The sequence below is a fragment of the Ambystoma mexicanum genome, chromosome 13, assembly GCF_040938575.1.
Source record: "Ambystoma mexicanum isolate Mex_15411 chromosome 13, UKY_AmexF1_1, whole genome shotgun sequence".
Taxonomy (NCBI): Eukaryota; Metazoa; Chordata; class Amphibia; order Caudata; family Ambystomatidae; genus Ambystoma; species Ambystoma mexicanum.
The window spans coordinates 725,433,347-725,455,030 of record NC_090938.1 but is presented as its reverse complement, the minus strand read 5'-3'; the positions used below and the strand labels follow the sequence as shown (position 1 = coordinate 725,455,030).

The 21,684-nt window shown below is 46.3% G+C and overlaps 1 protein-coding gene across 2 annotated transcripts in view; it reads right to left on the bottom strand.

The window, feature by feature from the left end:
- Window positions 1-21,684, bottom strand: part of LOC138521813 (butyrophilin subfamily 1 member A1-like) — a 299,199-nt gene that overhangs the window by 109,932 nt on the left and 167,583 nt on the right. For both annotated transcript variants that reach the window (XM_069634930.1, XM_069634929.1), the window contains 2 exons: window positions 6,957-7,079; window positions 5,728-5,748 (listed from right to left, as the gene is read on the bottom strand). In XM_069634930.1, the coding sequence (XP_069491031.1) occupies window positions 5,728-5,748; window positions 6,957-7,079 (144 nt within the window). The remainder of the gene's footprint in view (window positions 1-5,727; window positions 5,749-6,956; window positions 7,080-21,684) is intronic.

Genomic DNA, 21,684 nt, shown 5'->3' with positions numbered 1-21,684 from the left:
TGTGCGCAAATCTTACGAGGCTAGAATACGACAAAGAGTATAATGTTATATTCTCCCCTCTTAAGATTATCACACATCTAGATAGTGCGCCCAAGATTACTGTGTTGTAATCTGCCAGTCTAGTAGATCTAGTAGATCTAGATGTGAGGCAGTCTTAAGAGGACAGAATACAACACAGTAATCTTTGGGTACACAGTCTAGCAGTGGGACAGGTTAGAGGGGCAGACTACAACACAGTACTCTTGAGTGCACAGTCTAGATGTGAGGCAGGATTAAGGGCGTGGAATACAACACAAATATTTGAGCGCACAATATAGATGTGAGGCAGACTAGATGTGAGCTAGTGTTCAGAGGGCAGAATACAACACAGTATTCTTTGTATGCACAATCTAGATTTGAGACAAGTCTTAAGAAACAATAGTGCCTGTTTCCTAGGTTGACAGTGATTCTTGGCGCTTCTTTCGCCTCTTGGTCATCCTGACTGAGGTTGGCGTATTTGTCCGGCTGGGGGCGGTCGTAGTCGTTTGTGTATTCATACAGATGGACTAGTTGCTGTTGTTCTTCCCCGTAGTATTGGTATGGGTGTGGGGGTTTGTCATGCTCGTCACCAAATTGTGTGCTTGCGTCGTATTGGTCATAGCTTGTTCCGGGTCCTGAAATAGCATCTCGTCCGTTGCCCTCTTGAACCGTCGTTGTCCTTGGAATTGTGTCTGCTGGGATCGTGGGGCGTAGTGTGGTTGTGGAAATGTCCTGTTGTATTGTCTCCCTGAGGGTGAAGGGTTCATCCTGGGTGTGGGGAATGGCCTCCCTTCACAGTATACCGATTGGAAATGGACCTCTCTTCTGCAGTTGGAACATTTCGTGAGGGCTGTGCACGTTCCCGAGTGAGGGAAACTCATCCTGCATCGATAGCACTGCCTTTGAGTCGGTTAGAATGCCTGGTTGCTTGGTCTTCCTGTAGGCGGTCCCCAGTTCTCTAAGGGTGAATAGCTGAGATTGACTCACTCTGCTCGCCCTTGACTCCTGTGGTATTCTGAATGGATGCCGCCTGTTTGTCTACTCTCCCAAATATTCTGGCAAGCTCACTCACCTCATCGATCGTTAGCGGTTTCTTAACAAGTTGTTTCCTAAAAGTGGCCGAGATGCATCTTTCAATGACACGTGGTATTATTGCTTCCGCTATGGAAAATTGGTGAAATTGGCAGTGGGTGCTCTTCAACTATAGACGTGTGATGAATTCATCTATGGTTTTATCTGGACTTTGTGAGCATTGGTTGAAGACGTAGCACTCGTAGTCACGGTTGGGTTCAATAATGAGCTTCTTATTGGGCGCAGTGATGAGTGATGCGTAGCTGCTCTTTTCGCTTGGGGGAATGGTCTTGACAATGTACTTGATTTCTCTGCCCACTAGGTTGATAAACATGTCACACAGTGTCAGTGACTGTTCCTCCCCTGCTGCCTTGACAAAATAATTAAAGTCTTCGACCCACTCAACCCATCTGGGTCCATTGTCACTCTGCGGGACCAGTGTGAATGGGAGTGGCTTCCTTAGCAATGCAGCTATGGACTTCGAGGGCATGAATGGGGGATGTGCTCCTTAGCGTGTGGGCGAGCTTGGGCCACTCATGATGGGTGGGCTGTTTTCTGTGGGCTCTCTCTCTTCCCCGGTCGAGTGACATACCTCTGGTCAAAGTCTATATTTCTTCCCAAGGTCTGGAGCCCCTCTTGTCTTCAGGTGAGTTTCTTTGGTTCTCCCTAGGCACCTTGTGGTGGTGTCTCTCCCGCTCTTTATCATTCTGTGGGCGGGCGTTGGGCCAAATCACTTTGCACAGTGCGTTGGCGTGTAGCGCCAAATGGATTATGGGGCCTGCAGTGTGTAGGTTTTATCTGTATGCTGGTGTACTTATCGCTGTGTTGAGGGACGGTGGGATTATGCGAAAACAGCTGTCCCACTTTGTGACTAGCGGGCTGATGCTGTTGTGTGCCGGCAGAATCCCCGGTTTGTGGAGGACGGCAGACTGCCGTGGAAACCATTATAGATTGGCTGATTGTGGAGGAGGGTGGAGCCGGCGGGATTGCTGCTTTGGAACAGACGCCGGACTGCCGTGGAAATGCTACAGGCCAGCGGGATCACCTCTGCTGTAGGACGGCGGATGCCATGAGGGACAGGACACAGTGGGATTACCGCGGATGGAGGTGCTGGCGGGATCGCTAGCTGGAGTCGGGTGCGCGGTGGAAGAACCTTGTCGCCAGTTGTTGTATCGGATTAGAATAAGGACGCGACACCCATATGTGAAAGAACTCCTTCCCTTTATTCCTCCTCTTTCCATATTACCAACAGTAACTGCTGTTCCTCGGCTCCACCCCTTCCTCTTCCCACCTTGTGTTCCTGGCCTCTGCTTAAAGGCGCACTAGCCTGCAACAGGCAGTAATGCAGATAGTGTCATGGCTCAGCGATGGCGCTTATGGAATAGATGGAAGTTTCCCCACTGAGTCCTGCCTTGGAATTGGACATTAAGTTATCTGAGAGAACTGTGTGTCACGGTCTAGTCCTCTAACATGGCCGCCGCTGATGGGGGGTGACTATAACTAGGATATGATACGAACGTTCTGCGCGTTGTATCCGTTTTTGGTGCCCGCTTCAGTGATTGCAGCTGCCGGACTGCTTTCCCTGTGTCCCTGTCCTTGTTCCAGCCTCGCCTTGTCTTCTCCTGCCGCTTGGCCTTGCTCTCACTCCGTAGTCTTTTCAGCTCCTTTCTACTACTGTTGTTCCTGTATTCTTGCGTGTTGGCGCAGCCCTTTACAATCCACTTCTCGGTTGGTAGTTTACCTTTCTTTCACCGGCTTACCGCTGTTCTGCTCTGACTTTTTTCTCACGGTTCTGCTTGGATCCGCTCGTTTCTAACTTTCCGTTCCTATCCCGTCTCCAACTCTCGGATTCACTCATTACACTTACCTGTCTCTTGTTAGAGTCTTCTCTCTTCCACCCAGTCTTCTTCCATTCCGGATCCTCCGGGTTTCTGCACTTGCAGACGTCCATATTTCAGTGCTGGCTGTTTCTCTCAGGAAGTGGCAGGAAGAATCCTTCAAACCTCGGAAGAACAACATTGTGCCTTTGTGGACTTCCAACTCGAACAACGTTCAGGGTGTTTTATGCCTTCGGCTTTTCCCCTGATTTGGGTTCGGATCCCTGGGGTTCCCTTTGGCGTGGGTTTCCATCCCTGTCATGGTAGCCTCCGGGAGAGCTAGGCCCTATCATCATGAACATAAACGTAAGAAACCTAAAGAAAGGAAGAAAAAGGATAGACGAAGAACCAAACAAGGGGCATCCACTGAGAACCTGTACTGCTCATCAGACACAGATGGTGAGGAGGGGTCTCGGGAGGGTACACCGGATCCTCTGAAACAGGAGAGATAGACTATATGCATTCTCTACTTGGGGCAGTCTGATTAAGCTGTCTAGGTAGGATCAGTGAGACACTGAGGTTCTGAGCCTAAGTCTTCGGCGGCAAGCACAAGACTGACTGCTCATCCTGGAGAGTGAGATCCTTAAACTGAGGCTAGCAGTACTTCCATTGGAAGTAATGCACGAGAGAGACAGAGAGAGAGGAAGAGAGAGAGGGAGGGAGGGAGAGAGAGAGAGAGAGGGGGGACAGAGAGAGAGGGGGGAGAGAGAGAAGGAGAGAGAGGGAGAGAGAGGGAGAGGGACAGAGAGAGACGGAGAGAGAGACAGAGAGAGACAGAGAATATATGAGCAATCTGAGGACATGGTTGGGACAGTGAAACATCCAGACCTCCGCAGACACATGGGCTCATTGTTTTATATTCCTGAGAGCACAGATCTTTAGTGAGGGACCAGGAAGGAGTGGAGGTTGCATTGGAATGCTGTCCCTGTGCCGCCCGTGATTTTGCTTACACAATAGCCCAAATCACCTACACTGAGCTGAAGAGACGGGGAAGCAGGCATCTGGCGAGGTCACCAATGATGTCCCTCAAAACAGATACCTAAACTGTTTCCCTTCAAGTATATTTGAAAGCAATGCAGCTGCCTCCTGCCTCATTTGCACTCCTGAAGGCCCTGGCCATCCATTTTCATGAAAGTGTATTGACCTGGAGCAGGCTACGGCCTGTTGTGAAAATGCACCCATTCTGCCACCGTTGCAGAGCAATGGGACACAAACAATTTGTGAGGTACAAAGGACAGACTCTTTTTAAAGAACTGCATTGGTACTTTTTCTACTTTATTTCTGTATCAGTAACACACATTTGTTATACCTCACATATTAGTTTCAAGTAATGATACATTGTGTAGGATCATGTGTACTCTGTGTACTATGGCAAATTTGGTTAAAATATTTCCAGGAGAAGGAGAATATTGAAGCGTCATTTTGCTAATGCCGGTAATGTTCCCTTTTGTACCACTATGTTCTTTCAACACCAAAAATATTATGACAATGTGTTCAGGGGTCAACTGTATTTCTCTTAGGTTGAGTAGCTACATTATTTACTCAACCTGCAGGTTTGGCAGAATATGGAAGATTTTTCAAGACCTGTACATGAAGTTTGTATATGAAAACTGCAATATTCTTAGCATAATCGGAAGCTAAACTTCAGAATTTAATTTGTAAGTGGAGTCCTATGGGACACTGTGTGCCCAGGAGTCAATAGGAGGTTTATGAGCACTTTTAAACAGAGCCACCTTTGTGTGGCATTTTTATGCAAATGTCTGAATCCAAATTCCTATTAGCCTGAAATATTCCAGTGCAGAGCAACCTCCGACGGACAAACAAATCCGATGAACTTTGTAACTTTGCACAGTCAATTTGAAAATACACAAACTAAAACAGAATCATGGACAATTGAACAATAACATGTATTTTTAAGTCTTTCACTACCATTTCAAATATATATCCCTCTGCCTCAATAGTAGGAATAAATTGAGCATGAATCAACAATGTTAAGGTGAATTTAGATGCAGGTTGGTTTAGAGGGGTCTAAGTAATCAGACCTGCCCAAACGGCTCCAGAAATACAATTTGCTGAGTAGCCTTGACAGGGAGTCACTATGCTCAGCTGCCTAACACAGGTAACTACACATGCTTGTAACAAACTTTGAGTGGATCATAAGCCACCCAAACTGACCATTCGAGCACCAATGACGGACTGACTGACCAGTGCAAACCAAGACATTTTGCAGCAGCGAGTCGGTGCAAATGTTTGTTTTGGTGCAGAATTTCCTGACACTGGCGCAACTAATGTGATCAGACAGTTAACAACTAGATAAAAAAACGTTTAGTAGCATGGTGTGCATTTTCCTACATCACAGTTTATTGTGATTTGTGTGTAATGAGGGTATGGAATCAGAAGGGAGAGGGGAGTAGGCACACATTAATGACTGGTTCTTACCACAGAAACAGTTGGGGGGGAGGGAACGGCCATCAGACACAATGCTGTTGGGATGAACGAAGGTGCAATGGTATGTGGCGAGACCGGGACGTGGGTCGGCTGGCACAAGCGGAGGTGGTATGTGGGACAGCTGTTTCTTTCCAGATGTACTGGTAGGTGATCCTGTTTTTGTTGTATTCATTCAAAACGATATGCACAGTTCAAGGCTTCTACTATACCTTATAAAATAACTGACTTGCTTTCTGGACTGCAATGAAATGGAGTAAAACATTGTGCAGACAGTGCAAATGTAAAAACATTTTTTTTAAAAAAAGCAACATACCCAACGTTTGAGAAAGTTCTTCTGAAACAAAAACAGAATACAGAAAATAAATGAATGTGCAACATTCATTTTTGTAAACATGCACATATAACTAAACTAAAGGAGGCAAAATGTTATATAAAATGTGTTCAGTTTTGACAAACATGTGATAACCATTTACAGTGTGTGTGTGGTGGGGGGAAAAGTGCAACAAAAAGGTCTAGTCCAGTTACCCCTTCTGCAAACGACACTGCCTGTCCATTAACAAAACACCGCAGACAAAAGCCTTCCCTGTATGCCCACATTCTGAACCCTACTTGTCTGATTCACCCCTCATGTTATCTCCCTCTGTCTCACTCAAATACAGCTCCACACTCGGATGCACAATCTGGGTACCCGCAACAACACATTTTCTGCGCTGCTGCCCAGCTCCATAGAGATGTCAGGTCACCTTTGAGAATAAGGTGATCTGCACATTTCTCAAACAAGTGCAAATAAAAAAGGTGCATCCTCTGCACTTTTTAGTTTCAGCCATTAGGTGGCACTTCCACCTGCGAGCCGAAACTATTGCTTTGGAGTACAGCTAAGAGAGACATGACATGTGAGGAGGGACACGCAGCGTGTGGTATTGTTTGGTTTTTTACCCGCCTACTGACTGCCCATGGCTATGCTAATCCATATCACTTCCTACACACTACTTGCCATTCCCTGCCCAAGACACACCCTCCTGGGATCTCTTTGAGCTAACCCTGTACAGCAGTAACATCAAACTTTGGCCTGCCAGCATTACCTTTAAGCAGTCTGCTGAGAGTTAATGTATTATTGCAGTTGCAAATGTCCTATTGATGTAATAAAAATGTCTTAATCAAGTGTGCCTTCAGCCACTTGATTTATATCTGTTCCTTGCAATGAAGGATTGTTATAAACAAGCATTGATAAAGCCAACAGTTTTGGCTTGTGTACATGCATACCCCAGGTACTGCTATCAGATGCCCAGGTAATCACACCATCTTGAAGCTGTTGCCATCCTATGGCCACATAGTACTATTATGGCCGCACCTGGCAAACGTCCATCCCATGCCTATGCAAGAGCCAAAACCGTTGGCTTTAACAATGCTTATTTTATTTGCACTTGTTTTTGAGGATCTGGCCCATAATTGTGAACTGGAAGAACCCAGTCTTGCGAGGTACGTCAATCACACTTCAACATCTCCCTCCCACCTACTCCCCGCATACACTTCTACACTCACCTAATCCCTGCTTCTTGAAGATATAAACAGCCAATAAACTTATACAGGTTGCCAGTGCTGCGAAGACAGCAGTGATGGAAATACGCTCAATGCTGCAGTTTGATAAGTCACGGACAAAAGATTCTGTGGCGGAAAAAAGAAAAACATGCGTTATCATGCTAGTTTACAATTGCTCCAATTCCCAGAGCAGACATTTAGATTGGGGCATGAGCATTGCAGCCAGGTTGTGTGCTTTCCCAGGTGCATTTCCACATGAATACCATTCTTTCAATAAAAAAGTGCTTTAATAGAAACCTGGCAACTAATACAGAGTATGACCTTTGTAAGGGTGCAGAAGTAAGGGACTGACACACAGGTGGCATAGTGATTGCTATAGACTTTTATTCAATATGAAAATAAAGAGAAAACCTATGTTTCTGTAGAGAGGGAGCCAAATGCTCCCACCTCAAGCAATGTTCCCATGCTGCCTATATGCTGGGAACCAGAGTGCGAAATAACAGAAGTGCCAGTGAAGATATCAATACCAAGAAGAATCCTGGAAGCAAGGTTCCCATTGAGAAAGCCATACCAGCATGCACGACAATATGATGACCATTTGAATGAAATCCTGCAAGAAGTGTGAAAACTGAGCAAAAGAGAAGATTGGTGATGTCAAACAAACCAAAGGCTGACGTTCCTGAAGAGATAGAGAGACGAAAGAACATAGATATTCTATAGGTACTAAAGAAGAAGTATCAAAGATAAGCAACATTTCAAGTTCGAGATGAAGATGCTCACGCTACAGAAACGATAAAAACATTAAGTCAGTTTACACATGTACAGATGCAATGAAACGCAAGCAGACAAAGTATTCGTAAGGCTAGCTATGTAGTGAATAGATTGCGGCATGCGCCAAATGTATATGTTTAGGAGCGGATGAACTATGGGCGATTCCACTACATATTTTAGCAGAGCTAGACCCAGAAAGGAGAGGCTTTTCCAGTGTGTCGCAGTTGAATAGCAATTGAATTACAGAGCTGAATTGAAGAAAGGCAAGGTTGGACCAGCACCAAGAAGTCAAGGCCGACTTGGGCCTGAATGATCAGACAGTAGTTACCAAACGTGTGAAAAGAACAAACTCCTGTTTATGGTAGAGGCACGATAACATTAAAGACGTCAGAGGTTCATTAAATAGCAGTATTTTAAATACAGAAAAGCTCTGAAACATGGTCTTCAGTCACGTGGATATTTGAAAAAGGACAATCATGATGAACCACCCCTACGCAAGGAGACAGAGTATGCCTCTACTCCCTCGTATTCTTCAGCAAGGTGAACATTTCCAAGGGCAAGTTCAAAGCCTTAATTGAAGTGCAGACCGCAGAGGTGATGATAGATGTCAGGCTAATTGGTGGGAAGCTATGGTCAAGACCAACCCAGCAACAGCTGGAAGCCAGCCTGCGTGATGCTGACGTATGTGGAAAAACACAAGGGGTACAAGGGTGCCAACCAATTATAGAGGATCACGTACCTAGGAGCCCTATAGTTTGGGTAACCAATAGGACGTTGTGTAATTGATGACGTTCATAGGTTGAGAGGAGGGCTTAGTTGCCCCATCTGATATTAGATACCCAATCACTCTCCGAGACAAGTATGGAACTTATACCTAGATGTTCCCCTTTAACCAATCACTTTTCTAAGTAGGTTTTTGTAGTTTTGCCATGTAGATAGACGTCAGCAATGACAAGTTTTTACTACATAACTCATGTTTTTTATGAAAGCATTCAGTTCATACTGTGCGACGTCAATTGATGTCCATTGTACTGCTTTGCCAACTTCCTGAGTTAGTTTGATTATTGATGTTTGAGCATATCTTGCATCCCCATCCATCTCCAAGTATTGCTATCTCGTCTCAAAGGGCTGGGTCGACTATCCCAGTATCAACTAAAGTGCTAATGGGTCTGGCAGGCTGTCCTTGCAACTTAAAGAGTCCACCGTCCTGTGTCAAAACGTCCCCATCCCTGTCCCTTGCACTTGTAACTAAACTAAAGGTTGAGCCAATGGTCTTGGTCCAGGAGAATGACTCTCTCCTCCTTGACTGGGTGGCACAGTTCTGGTTGCAAGTTCCTCACCAGGGGAACGACTCCCTTTCCTTGGTTTTAATAATTCACAAACTAAAGACGGCCGACCCTGTAACACTTTGCATCAAAATGTTCACTATTTCTTCACTCCAGCGGGAATGGCTCCCTTTCCCTGGATCACTGGTTTGATCCTCCTTGCAAGCTCAATTACCAGGAGAATGACTCACTTTTCCTGATGTTTGGCGCTCACTGTTTTTCCCCACGCCAAGCCAGGGGGAATGACTTCCTCCACCTGGGCTTTCTTGCCACTTGGTTCCAAGATTTCACAATGCCAGGGGTTTTAGTCCCTTCCCCTGGTCTTCCTTGGTTTTGTTCTCAAAGTTCACAACACCAGGGGGATTGACCCCCTACCCCTGGCCTTTCTTGGCTTCTTCCAAAGTTCACAACACCAGTAGGGGTCGGGGGGGGTTGACTCCCTTCCCCTGGCCTTTCTTGGCTTATTTTACAGTTCACAACACATGGGGAATGTCTCCCTTGCCCTGGCCTTTCTCAGGCTTATTTCACAGTTCAAAACACCATGAATAAAATGGATTGCAAAAGTTCCTTTCTAGTGGATGTGGGTCCCAGACCACTGTTTCTCTGTAATTTCAGTACAGCAAACCTGGTTCCACAAAGATTACTTTTGGGAATCTATGTGCATGATTGAGGGTACCAGACCGGATTATCTCTACATTTTATATTTGGTCGACCTGGTTCCCTCTCTTGCCACGTACTGCCACAAAGAAGATTACTTGTAGAGCTCTTCTTTTGTGCACGGGGTCTCAGACCCTTGTTTCTTCTGCTCTTACACTCTCTCTGTAGCCCCTACCAGCCTTACCGACCACCCATGTACCTTTCTGGTCTCTGCCGGTGTCATTCGGTTGTTTGTTGTGTCTTCCGACCTCCACTTCGGGTCTCTCGTTACTTTTTAGTTCCCGCGTCTGCTGCGCCAACTATGCAGCACTTGCTTCTTCGCAGGTTGTGTGTCCTTTCCTGACAGCACGATCCTGGCGCTCTGCTTGCTCGAACCTCTGCTGTTCCAGTTTTCCCAATGGACCGCCCACATTGGACCGGATAGAGGCGCCCGAGCCTCGTTGCTCGCGTCCCAGCCAGCAGCGTTCTCTCTTTCCCACACCGGGCGATCCTCTCACTCGCGGTTCCTCCTTGGAGGGTCTAACAAAAAGGTAAGTCCTTCCTCACTCTTTATGTTGAATGAGGGATGACAGCTAGAACGATCATTCAAGTTCTTAGGAGGATTCTTTATTGTTCTGCACTTCCTCTTCATCTCAGTAACTGTCAAGGAGGTCTTCATTAGGTCATCCCTACTCTTCCTGGTCTCATTAACTGTAGGCTATTCAGCCTCACATATATACATGAAAGTGTGTGGTATGGAAGATGTGAAGGTGGGACTCATGGAATGAGGGTGTAAAGGAAGTGGGTGGAGGGTGAGCTGTGTTGTACCACGTTCTACCTAGATGGTTGTCCTTGTCCCCAGAAAGGGAGACTCTCCCCATGAGAACCTCCCGCGGTGTCCCACCCCCAGGGGACTATCGGGTACCAATCTCACCTCCCTGCCCTCATTGGGAGGGGCTCCCACCTGGAGAGAAGTGACGACGTTTTTGGATTCGTCTCACCTTCTATGAATGGTATAGTCGTAATCTTGTAAATTGATATTTTATTTCTATCGTGCTCATACACAAGTGTTCCAGAGCACGACAAGGCAAGGGAGGGGGAACAGGGAAGAACAAAACAACAATCATACTATGCCCAGTGACATTGTGAACGTGCAAGTGCATGGGAGACGAGGGAGGGGAAAAGTGCATGGAAGGGGGGAGAAGTGGAAAGTGCAGAGCAAAGGAGAAACGGATAAATAATAATAAAGAATAATGGCAACAAACAGTGGTAGTGCAGCCAGCAAGTGGCAAGTGCTGGGTTTAAGGTAGCAGACAGGATAGGTCTGATAAGTGCAGGAAGAGTACAGATACAGAGCCCACCGCAAGGGGTGGCCCTGAGGCAGTGAGGGAGGGTGGCAAGGTGAGCAGGTACCTGGGCCCGGAGGACACAGGGTGGCCAGGTGCACAGTGCCAAGAGAGAACAGATCAGCAGGGAAGAGGGGGAGCGAAGGCAGAAGCAACTAGGAAGGTGTTGAGGTGCTTTCGGGAACCAGAGATGGTTCTCCTCATGTTTTAGAGTGGCAGAGAGGCTGTTCCAGAGGGAGGCCCCAGCCAAAGACAGATCTACCCACAGCTCGTTTCTTTGAAAACGACTGAGAAATACAAAGAGAAGACACAGGGGAGTAGGGGTAAGTGAGAATTCCACAAAGAAGGTTCTACACTGGGAAGGGCGGATATTATGTTTTATTTATTCATAAAAGTGCAATGTTTCCAGGCAAAAGATCAAGCGGCTTGTGGATGATCACTTCACTCCCAATGCTCAGTGGCCTGGAAACACAACCCAAGGTGCTGGATTTCCTCTATAGTAGGTGCCATCCACAAGCTGGTGAGCAAGGATGATCTTGGTGCTGAGGAGAACTCCTAGTGTCCAATCAGACAAGCATTGACACAGCCAACATATTTTAGCTTCTATGCAGGAATATGCCAGGCACAGCCATAATATGCACAGGTATTAGTCTTTCTGCCATCTGATACTATCTTATGTCTAGGAAGTACCATTATGGCAGTGTCCGGCAAATACCTATGCCATGCCTACACAAAAGGGGAAACTTGTCATTGACAATTAATGTCTGTTAAATTTGCACTGATGGTTTCCATCTTCACTCAGCTTTCTCTACTGAATTTTTGAAAGATGTGCCAAATGCTGCATTTCCACGTTATTTAATGAGCTTTTGAGGTTGAGATTTATTAGTTTATTTATTTTAAATGTTTTAGCAAGGAGACAGTTGTGCAACAGGAATGTAGTCACAAGGCGCAATGGAAGTTTTCACTGAGAAAAAAAATAGATCTTCACCTATGGTCTGGAGACAAACTCCATAGGTAAGATTTGGCAGGCCAAAATAGCTAAAGAGGCAGCATGTATTAAAATGTTTAAGAGAAAATGCATGTAAAACATTCAGTGGGCTGGGCAAAGCTTCTTGACTCCTACGCGAGGGTCATCGCTGGAGCTGTGTAAGGGAGTGCAAATCAGAGGCGTAGCCAGGATTGTCTAACAAGTGGAGCCTGAAGCTAATGTAAGCTAATGTAAAAAAGGTCAGGGCGCCCCTCTACTGAGAACGATCACAGGCAAATAACCTGTTCTCTGGGAAGGTGCCCACTCGGGAGGGTCTACAACCACGTTTTAGCTCACTGTACCTTTCACAGAGGAGAAGAACAAGTTACTTACCAACTGTAACATTCTTTCGATTGGATGTTCCTCCGACGTATTCCTCATCTTAGATATATCCTTACCTTCTGCTTTGCTGCTTCAGAAAAAATGTTATCTCTACACCAGAGGGTGCTCCACTTGAGGCTGCGGCGTCGATGTCCCTCAGCGGCATCAGTCGAGCGCCGATGTCATCTGCTGTATAAATGCCTTGAGCGCACCCGTTGGCCTCAGTTCTGGTTTTTCGTATATAGTAGCCAATGGATTGTAGTTAATGGTATGCCCAAGCCTTAAAGGAATTTTTAGTGTAAATCACGTAAACTGTACTGTGGGGTAGGCTGGGAGGGTCGATGAGGAATACGTGGGAGGAACATCCAATTGAAAAAACGTTACAGTTGGTAAGTAACTTGTTCTTCGAATGGGTTGTCTCCTCCCACATATTCCTCATCTTAGATAGACTACCAAAGCAGTTTTGTATTGGAGGCGGGAGTATAGAGATATTAGTCATGTATAGAATGAAGTACTGATTTAGCAAAGAGACCTCGTTGCAAAGAAGTCGAATCTAGGGCATAGTTTTTTATAATGTGTGCATGGATGACCAGGTGGCTGCTGCGCAAATATCCTGCACTGGGACACCCCTATGAAGTGCTGTTGAAGTCGCCATGCCGCTGGTTGAATGAGCCCGAGTCCATCTGGAGGATCTTTCCCAGCCAATCTATAACATTCAGTTATAGCCAACATTATCCATCTAGATAATGTTTGCTTAGTCACTGCCAGTCCCAATTTACGGCCAGTGTATCTCACAAAAAGCTGGTCACACTGACGTAATCTTGCCAATCTTGAAATATAGAAACTAAGAGCCCTTGTAGGGTCTAATCTATGTGGCCTTTCCTCCTCCTCACTTGCGTGAGGGGGAGGGTAAAAAGCAGGCATTGTTATTTTTTGTGACAGGTGAAAATCTGAGACAATTTTTGGCAAAAAAGAGGGTTTGACCCTAAGGACAACCTTATCTTTATAAAAGATGGTGTGAGGAGGCCCACTAGAAAGTGCCCGCAACTCACTCACCCTGCAGGCTGATGTAATTGACCCAAGAAGTATGGTTTCTTAAGTAAGGAGTCTTAATGGACAAGAATGTAAAGGCTGAAATGGGAGGCATGTGAGGAACTTAAGTACTACGTTTAAGTCCCACACAGGTATATGAAAAGGTATTGGAGGAAACACATTATTAAGACCTTTTAAGAATTGTGTAATCAAAGGTATTTTGTAGGAAGATTCTTCCTCTGAGGAGTCCTTAAAAATAGATAGGGCTGCTAAATAACCCTTTATCGTGCCAACCTGGAGCCCCAGATTAGCTAAGTATAACAGAAAAGACAATATTGTGGGAATATTACACTGAAACGGATCCACATTTCTATCTCTGCACCAGTTACTTAACTTGTTCCAACAACATCGGTACAGAGATTTGGGTGCTGGCCTTCTGGCCGAAAGCAAGATCTCCATGACGTCATCCGGAAGGTCCCAATCCTTGTATCACAGCCTCTCAGAAGCCATGCGTGAAGGTTGACTGTCTTGACCTCTGGATGGAGATCGTGACCTTCCTCTTGAGAGAGAAGATCCTCTCTTTTTGGAAGACATATTGGAGGGCAGATGGACATGTCCAGGAGGTCCGGGTACCACATTCTCCTGGCCCAATCCAGAGCAATTAGGATCATGGTTTTCCTGAACTTTCTCGACCTCCTGATTACTTGAGGGATCACAGCGACTGGAGGAAATGCGTACAGGAGTGGAAATTCCCAGTCCACCACGAACGCGTCTCCTAGAGCTCCTCTCGGAGGAAATTCCCTTGAGCAGTACAGTTCGCCCTTCCTGTTGACACTGGTCGCGAACAGATCCACCTGAGGGGTTCCCAAAAGGGCGAAGATCTCTTGAAGGACTTCCTGAGCTAGTTCCCACTCGTGGGAGACTGTGCCCTGCCTGCTCAGAGCGTCCACTGCTGTGTTTTGCTCTCCGGCTAGATGAACTGCTGACAGAGAGATCCCTTCTTGTACTGCCCAGAACCAGAGCTGCATTGCTTCTCTGCACAGCGGTAGTGACACTACTCCTCCTCTCTTGTTGAGGTAGTACATGGCCACTGTGTTGTCCATTATTATCAGGACATTCTTTCCCCATACAGAGGGCAGGAAGGCCTTCAGCGATAGTCTGATTGCCCTCAGACTCAGGTTGATGTGTAGTATGGATTCCGATGGAGACCAACAACCGCTGATTGTCAACTCGTTGGTGTGAGCTCCCCACCCTGTGAGTGAGGCGTCCGTCACTACCGTTATCTCCGGCCATGGTTGCCAAAAAGATTCTCCCCTGGGGATATGTTCCCTGCAAGCCCACCATTGAAGATCCTGTGCTACTCTGGTTGGAACTTGCAAACAATCTGACATTTCCCCTGAAAATTGGCACCATTGAGTCCTGAGGGCCCATTGAAGGGATCTCATCCTCAATCTGGCTTCTGGCACCAGAAAAATGCAGGATGCCATAAAACCGAGCAACCTGAGAAAATCGAAGGCTGGTAGATGCTGGGCATTCTGGAATTTTGTTACCATCTGCAGAATGTGGTGAGCTCTCTCTTCGGGAGGCGGCGGCTTTGCCCAAACAAGTATCCAGGACTGCTCTGATAAACTGGAGTTTCTGTGATGGTATCATGTTTGACTTTAAGTTCAGAGAAAACCCTAGTTTGTGAAGGAAGTGGCAGGTCTTGGACAGATTCTCCTGGGATTGTTGTGGAGAATGTGCCCTGATCATCCAATCGTCCAGGTAGGGGTAGATGTGAATCCCCCCCTCCCCTGAGACTCGCTGCCACCACCGCCATCAACTTGGTGAAAACTCTCGGGCGGAGGTCAACCCGAAAAGCAGAACTCGAAACTGATATTGAGAATTGCCAATCACGAACCTCATGTACTTCCTGTGTTTGCGATGTATTGGCACATGAAAGTAAGCATCCCGAAGGTCCAATGATACCAATCAGTCTTGGAGTTGGACAGCCTGAAGGATCTGAGAAAGTGTGACCATCTTGAACTTGTCCTTCCTGAGGAACTTGTTCAAGCTTCTCAAGTCCAAGATGGGTCTCAATCCTCCGTCCTTCTTTGGTATGAGGAAATATGGGGAATACCAACCCTTCTTCCTCTACGCTAAAGGTACATGTTCTATTGCACCTTTCTGTAGCATGGTGAAGACTTCCTGCAAAAGGAGCGGGTCTGGATTGGGCGGGCAGAGTTGTATCTCGGCGGGTGATTCTGAGGTGTCTTTTGAAAAGGAAAGCAGTAACCTTGGGATACTGTTTCCAGTGCCCAAGCATCTGAAGTAATACCCCGCCATTCTTTCAGATGCTATGAGATCCTGCCTCCCACCGGGGTCTTGTGGGTCAAAACCTCAGAGTGGTTTTGCGGCAGCAGCGGCTGAAGGGACAGTTGCCATTGCTGGGGCAGATCTAGTACCTTTTCCTCACCCCTGAGGAAATTTCCTTTGTCCTCTTTAACTGGCCTGTCCCCTTCCTTTTCCAAATGAGGAATAAAATCAAAAGGGACGACCCCTTCAGGAAGATGAGCCTGTGTAGGGACGTTGTTGAGGTTGTCGTATAGTGGCACTGAGTGATTTTGCTGCCGCTTTGGAGGTCTGCAGCTTCTCCAACATCCGCCTTGCTGCCAAACAACCTCGAGCCGTCAAATGGCATATTGAGAAGCCTTGACCGCACATCCGGCGCAAAACCTGACTTCCTCGGCGACGCAAATCTGCGTAATACCGTACTAGACACCATGGACCTACTGATACTGTCAGCCGTGTCCAACCCTGATTGAAGGCATTACCCCGAAGCCTACTTTCCATCCCTTACTATGGACTGGAATCGTTCACGTTCCTCGCCTTCCGGGATGTGTTCAGCTACCGCTGTCATACAGTCCCACAGGGTATCTGTAAATCTTGCAAGAGTAGAAGTTACATTTTTAGATTTTAAAGCCATGCTCCCAGACATAAACATCTTTCAAGACCATGCATCAATCTTTTTACAATCTCTATCTGGGGGAATTGTAGGATATGCAGCATTTCAAGTAGAAGTAGCAGCCTGAACTACAAGACTTTCAGGTGATGGGCGTTTGCTCAAATATTCAGGATCTGAAGAACAGGGCCTATATTTTGACACATTTTTTATTTACTGCCAGAATAGATTCAGGGTTTTCCCATGCAGTGTTCACCCTCTTTTGTAAAGCTACATGAAAAGGAAGTATGGGGTCTTGCTGAGGTCCCCCTGAAAGGATGTCAGTCATATCATCCTCCTGATAAACAGGTGAATTTCTACTCCACCCCATAAACTCAGCTACTCTGTTCATCAACTTTCTATACCCTGCATCAGCATGCTCAGCCGAGTCAGGCTTTACAAATTCATATTCTGGAGATGTGTCCATAGCACTTGCTGACTGCAAGCACTCATAAGTCTGCCATCTTAGATTGAGGGTCAATCAACTCCTCAGGGACTTTTGTACCACATTTCACACCAGCAGGTGAAACATCTTCTGCTGATGAATCTCCCTCACCAATGGAGGACAAGGTTCTAAAGAAATCATGTCTATTTTCTGAATGAAATACCTTCTCATGTGGCATAGACTTCAACACAGGTGTCGATTTTGTAAATCGAATGAACGAAGACATCAACAAAAGCGTTGATGGCGTCGATGTTGTAGTCATCACCTTTGATATCGGCGAAGTAATCTTCAACACCTTCGAAGAAATAGTCGACCCCGTCGAAGGAATTGTCGATACCGTCGAAGGAGCCTTCGACTCCGTCGACTGTGCAATCGACGTAACCTTTTTGGGATGGGTTGTTGACAACTTGTGCTCGAGCGCCTTCGATAGAGGCTTCGAAGAAGTTTTAGACAAGGATTTTGATGCCGTATGAGTGTCTGACACCATTCTTTTGAGTTCTACCCCCGATTATTGCACCGTTAGGTGTTTTTTATGAGGCATTGGGGAAGATTCCCTAGACAACACCCTTGATGATTTTTTGTCGGATTTTCTTGTCTTAGATCTTCCCCTGTCACTTTTTGTATGAGCAGGGGCATGGCCTTCGCTAGACTTTTTTGAGGGGGTCTGGGCCGCATTCTCGAAAATCTTTAGCATAGATGTTCTGAACACATCCCACTTTCTTGAGGAATCATGTTCTGAGGGACATGTAATGACTTCCTCAGGTGACGTCGAGGAAGAGGGAGACCAGTGTTGTCTTTTCTTCGCCTTTTTTGAGGAAGAAGAAGAGGACTTCCTGGATCTACTCCTCGACCTAGATTTTTTGTGACGTTTTGATGAAGACTCAGCCGAGTCTTTTCTCCCTCTTGAAGAAAACTTTGAGGATTCCTCCCCTACTGCCAGTTTACCTCTCCTTCCTTTAAGTCCTTATGGGTCATTGACTGACAGGAACCGCACTCGTCTATACGGTGGTCGGAACCGAGGCACCAGAGGCAATTTTGATGGGGATCTGTCAGCGACATCTTTCTCCCACATTTCTGGCACTTTTTGAATCCAGTCTTCCGCGTGGAAGGATTAGATGAAGACAACATTTTCTACAAACTGAAGCACCGTTTCTCGATGCGAAGCGAAGCTAAGGGGAAAACGGAACTGAGACCAACGGGCACGCTCGAGGCATTTATACAGCAGATGCTGCCGAGGGACATCGACGCTGCAGCCTCGAGTGGAGCACCCTCTGGTGTAAAGAGAACATTTTTCCGAAGCAGAAAAGCTGAAGGTAAGGATATATCTAAGTTGAGGAATACTTGGGAGGACACAATCCATTCGAAATAACCATTTGCATATCAGTTTGGTCCCACCCACTTGGCCAGTCCAGCACCAAATGCTTATTTAATCTGAAGCTAATGTAGTTGGGGCCACCACAGTAACATTAACATCTGTAAAGGCCCACACAGCGCTGCTAATTGGGCATTTCCAGATTTTAGCCCGCTCAGGCCCTACCCTGTCTATGCCCCAAGCCAGCAATGACAGTCACAGCCTCACATTGGAGTTAAAAGAAGTGACTTTGATAAAAAGTTATCAAATCACACGTTGACTTGTGTTGCACAAAATACTCACCCATCCAATGGCCACACTATTTAATACGTGCTCACACAGCAAATAAGGGGCTTGGCTGAGCTTCACATCAGATGTGGATTATGTGAAAGCCTGCCTCATCAGAATCTTGCAGAAATGGCAGCAGGCAGCTGAAGGCAGTAAACAAAAGTGAAGTGAAGTTTGCTTAAAGAGAATATACACCTAGCACTGCCCAATATTAATGGAAAAGAGCAACTTAGTGAAGTGTGCAGGTTTCAAATGTCACCTTTAAAAGGTAAACTAGTGTTTACACTTAGAGTGAAAAGAAAAACTGTGTACATCACGCATCAATTAATTTTTTGCTTAAAACATTGGAGATTTTTGAAGTTTAAACAAAAGGTTCACACAGATGTTTAATTTGACTAATCGTAATGTGGAGTGTTGCCGAGACGGTTGCTTGACTGAGACGGTTGCTTGGCATATGTCCATGAGGAGAGGTCTTTGTGAGGCCACGACGAACACTGAGGCATGGAATTCACTTCTTTTGGCAATTGTCTGCCCCTCAGATGAAAACCCCCCATGATCACTGTATGTTCACACTGATTCGATATGTATGTTTGTATTGTGGACACGTAGACGCCCACTGGCAGGCTGAATAGAGGCCAACATTATTTGATGTATCTCTGGTGATGACAGCTGTCAAGCCTCATTGTTCCCTGCTGATAATGAATCTCTACCTGGATATGTACTATCTCGTATACCTTTATGTGATTATGAAGTCACGCCCAGTTTAATGCTGTTAAATCCTAAGTTGGTCTATGATGTGCTATTGACTTAATAAATGCCAATACACAGAATTTGAAATAAAATGATTATTCCCCGTCGTCAGGCATGGAATCCTCTGTAATAGTAAATCAGTTTAGCTTCACAGCTTAAAACTGCTTGTCACTTATATAGCCTATTGCTGTCACTTTGGGTCATACTGCCCCAGCCAATGACATCAGTCCTCCTTAGCTCCACCCAAGGTGGCCATCTACAGATTTGGAAGAGCACGTAAGAATCAAGAAGAGCCAGAGAGGGGTAGGAGGGAGGGTCGCATGTGAATCCATGAAATATACCAATGCTGGAGAACAGGAGTTACAGGTAAGTAACCTATTCCTTCTCCAGCATTGAATCCTTCATGGATTCACGTGCTTATCAATACGACTACACAGTAGTACCTATGCACAACCAATGGGAGTCAGCATAGCTCTACAGAAGCATTGAGCTCACCTCTGGAACACTCACCTCAAGCTAAAAGTTTGCAAAGCACCATTTGGCCAACACAGGACTCCTCCCTGGACTCCCTGTCAATGTAGTAGAATCTTGTGAAGGTGTGGACAGACCTCCATGTAGCAGCCCTTTAGATGTCGAGCAGGGGAACACCAGACAGCATGGTAAAAGCTACAGCTCTGCTGGAATGCGCACTTGGCCTTCCTGGCAGAGGCCTGTTAGCAAGTTTGTCCAATGCGAGATACTGCGAGAGAGACACCTGGAAATAGAAGACTTTGCCAAGGCGTTGCCTTTGCCCACAGGTATGAACGAAAGAAACCGTTGTGATTTCTTTCTGAACGGCTTTTGTGCATGCGATATAAAACTTCAAAGCACATGCTAACTCCAGTGAGTGTAAGGCCCTCTCTGCTGGAGAAGTGGAAGCTCCAAAGAAAACCACAGAAAACTGGAAGAAGCAAAGGTTTATTCAGCTGGAAAGCTGAGGCAACTTTCGGCATGAAGGAAGAATTTGTGCGGAGCACTACCTTGCACTGGTGAAAAACCAGGTACAGCAGTTTACAGGAGAGGGCTTGCAGTTATCCTACACGCCTGGCAGACGTAATGGCCACCAAGAAAGCGGTCTTCCATTATAGAAACTTCAGCGGAGCCCAGTGAAGCAGTTCAAACAGAGGGCCCATTAAGAGAAGGTCAGCCTATAGTGCGAGTGTAGTGAGAAATGGCTGCTAAATGTACTTTAATGGATACATGTGCTAGTCACACTTTTGCCAGGGACAGAAGATATGGCAAGACTTGCGCAGCTTTGATCCAAAGAGGGTGTCGCTATTGCGATTGACACCACATGGTAAAACATTTCCATTTGTGTTTGTAGCATGATCATTTAGAGGGGGCCCTAGCCTTTGCAAGACGTTTAGGGATGCTGGATCGTGATGCAGTAATGATCCTCCGTCTCTCGAGAGGAGGTCAGACAGAGGGGGGGGGCTCTTTGATGCAAGGTCAGAGTACCAAATTTGGCACAGCCAAGCAGGGGCGAAGAAGATCATCTTGCAGAAGATCCGTTTGAGTGTGTTTAGCACTCGCAGTAGAAGTGGAGGGAATACATAGAGAAATCTGCCGTCCCATGGGATGGAGAAGATGTCCCCCAGACTCCCTTCTTGAGGATACTCGCTAGCAAACTGGGGGAACTTATTCTGTGTGGTGGCGAACAAGTCGATTTTGGGCTGACCCCGCCAGGAGAATATGTGAAGAACTTGGCTCTAGTGGAGCTCCTGTTCATGGCATGATCGTACCTCCTTCCTTAGAGAATCTGCAATGGTGTTGTGGATTCCCGGTAGATGAAAAGGGAGGAGATACATATTTTGGGATAACTCCCAGTACCAGATTGCTTGAGCGTCCTTGGACAGTATTGGTGAGTGGGTACCCCCTTGTTTTTCCAGTTATAAAACATGTATATCGTATTGCCGGTGAAGATGCAAACCACCTTATTCTGGAGTTGTGATGTGAATAATTTCAAGGCCCACAACGCTCTTAAGAGCTCCAAGACATTTATGTGTAGAGCTTTGTCATCGGATTGCCAACGGCTTCTTGCATGGTGTTGGCCCGTGTGGGCTGCCCATCCCTCCAGGGAAGCATCAGTGGTGACTGTGACCTGATGAACTGGGAGGCGAAAAAGAGTAGCCTGCATAACGTGCTCGCAATGATTCCACCACTGGAGAGTTTGGCGGAATGAAGGTAATCTTGTCGTTTATGAACTTGGCACTTACTAACATCAAGCATCTAGCAGCTCTTGGAGAGGTCTCATGTGAAGCCAGTGTGGAACTAATGGGATGCAAGAAGACATCATGCCTAGCAGAGATTTGATGGAGCGGACTGTCACCTATATTGTGGACAGTTGTTCAATCTTGTATGGCATTGACCATCTCCTTTGAAGGGGTAGCAAGACATGTTAGGGTGTTGAGCCATGCACC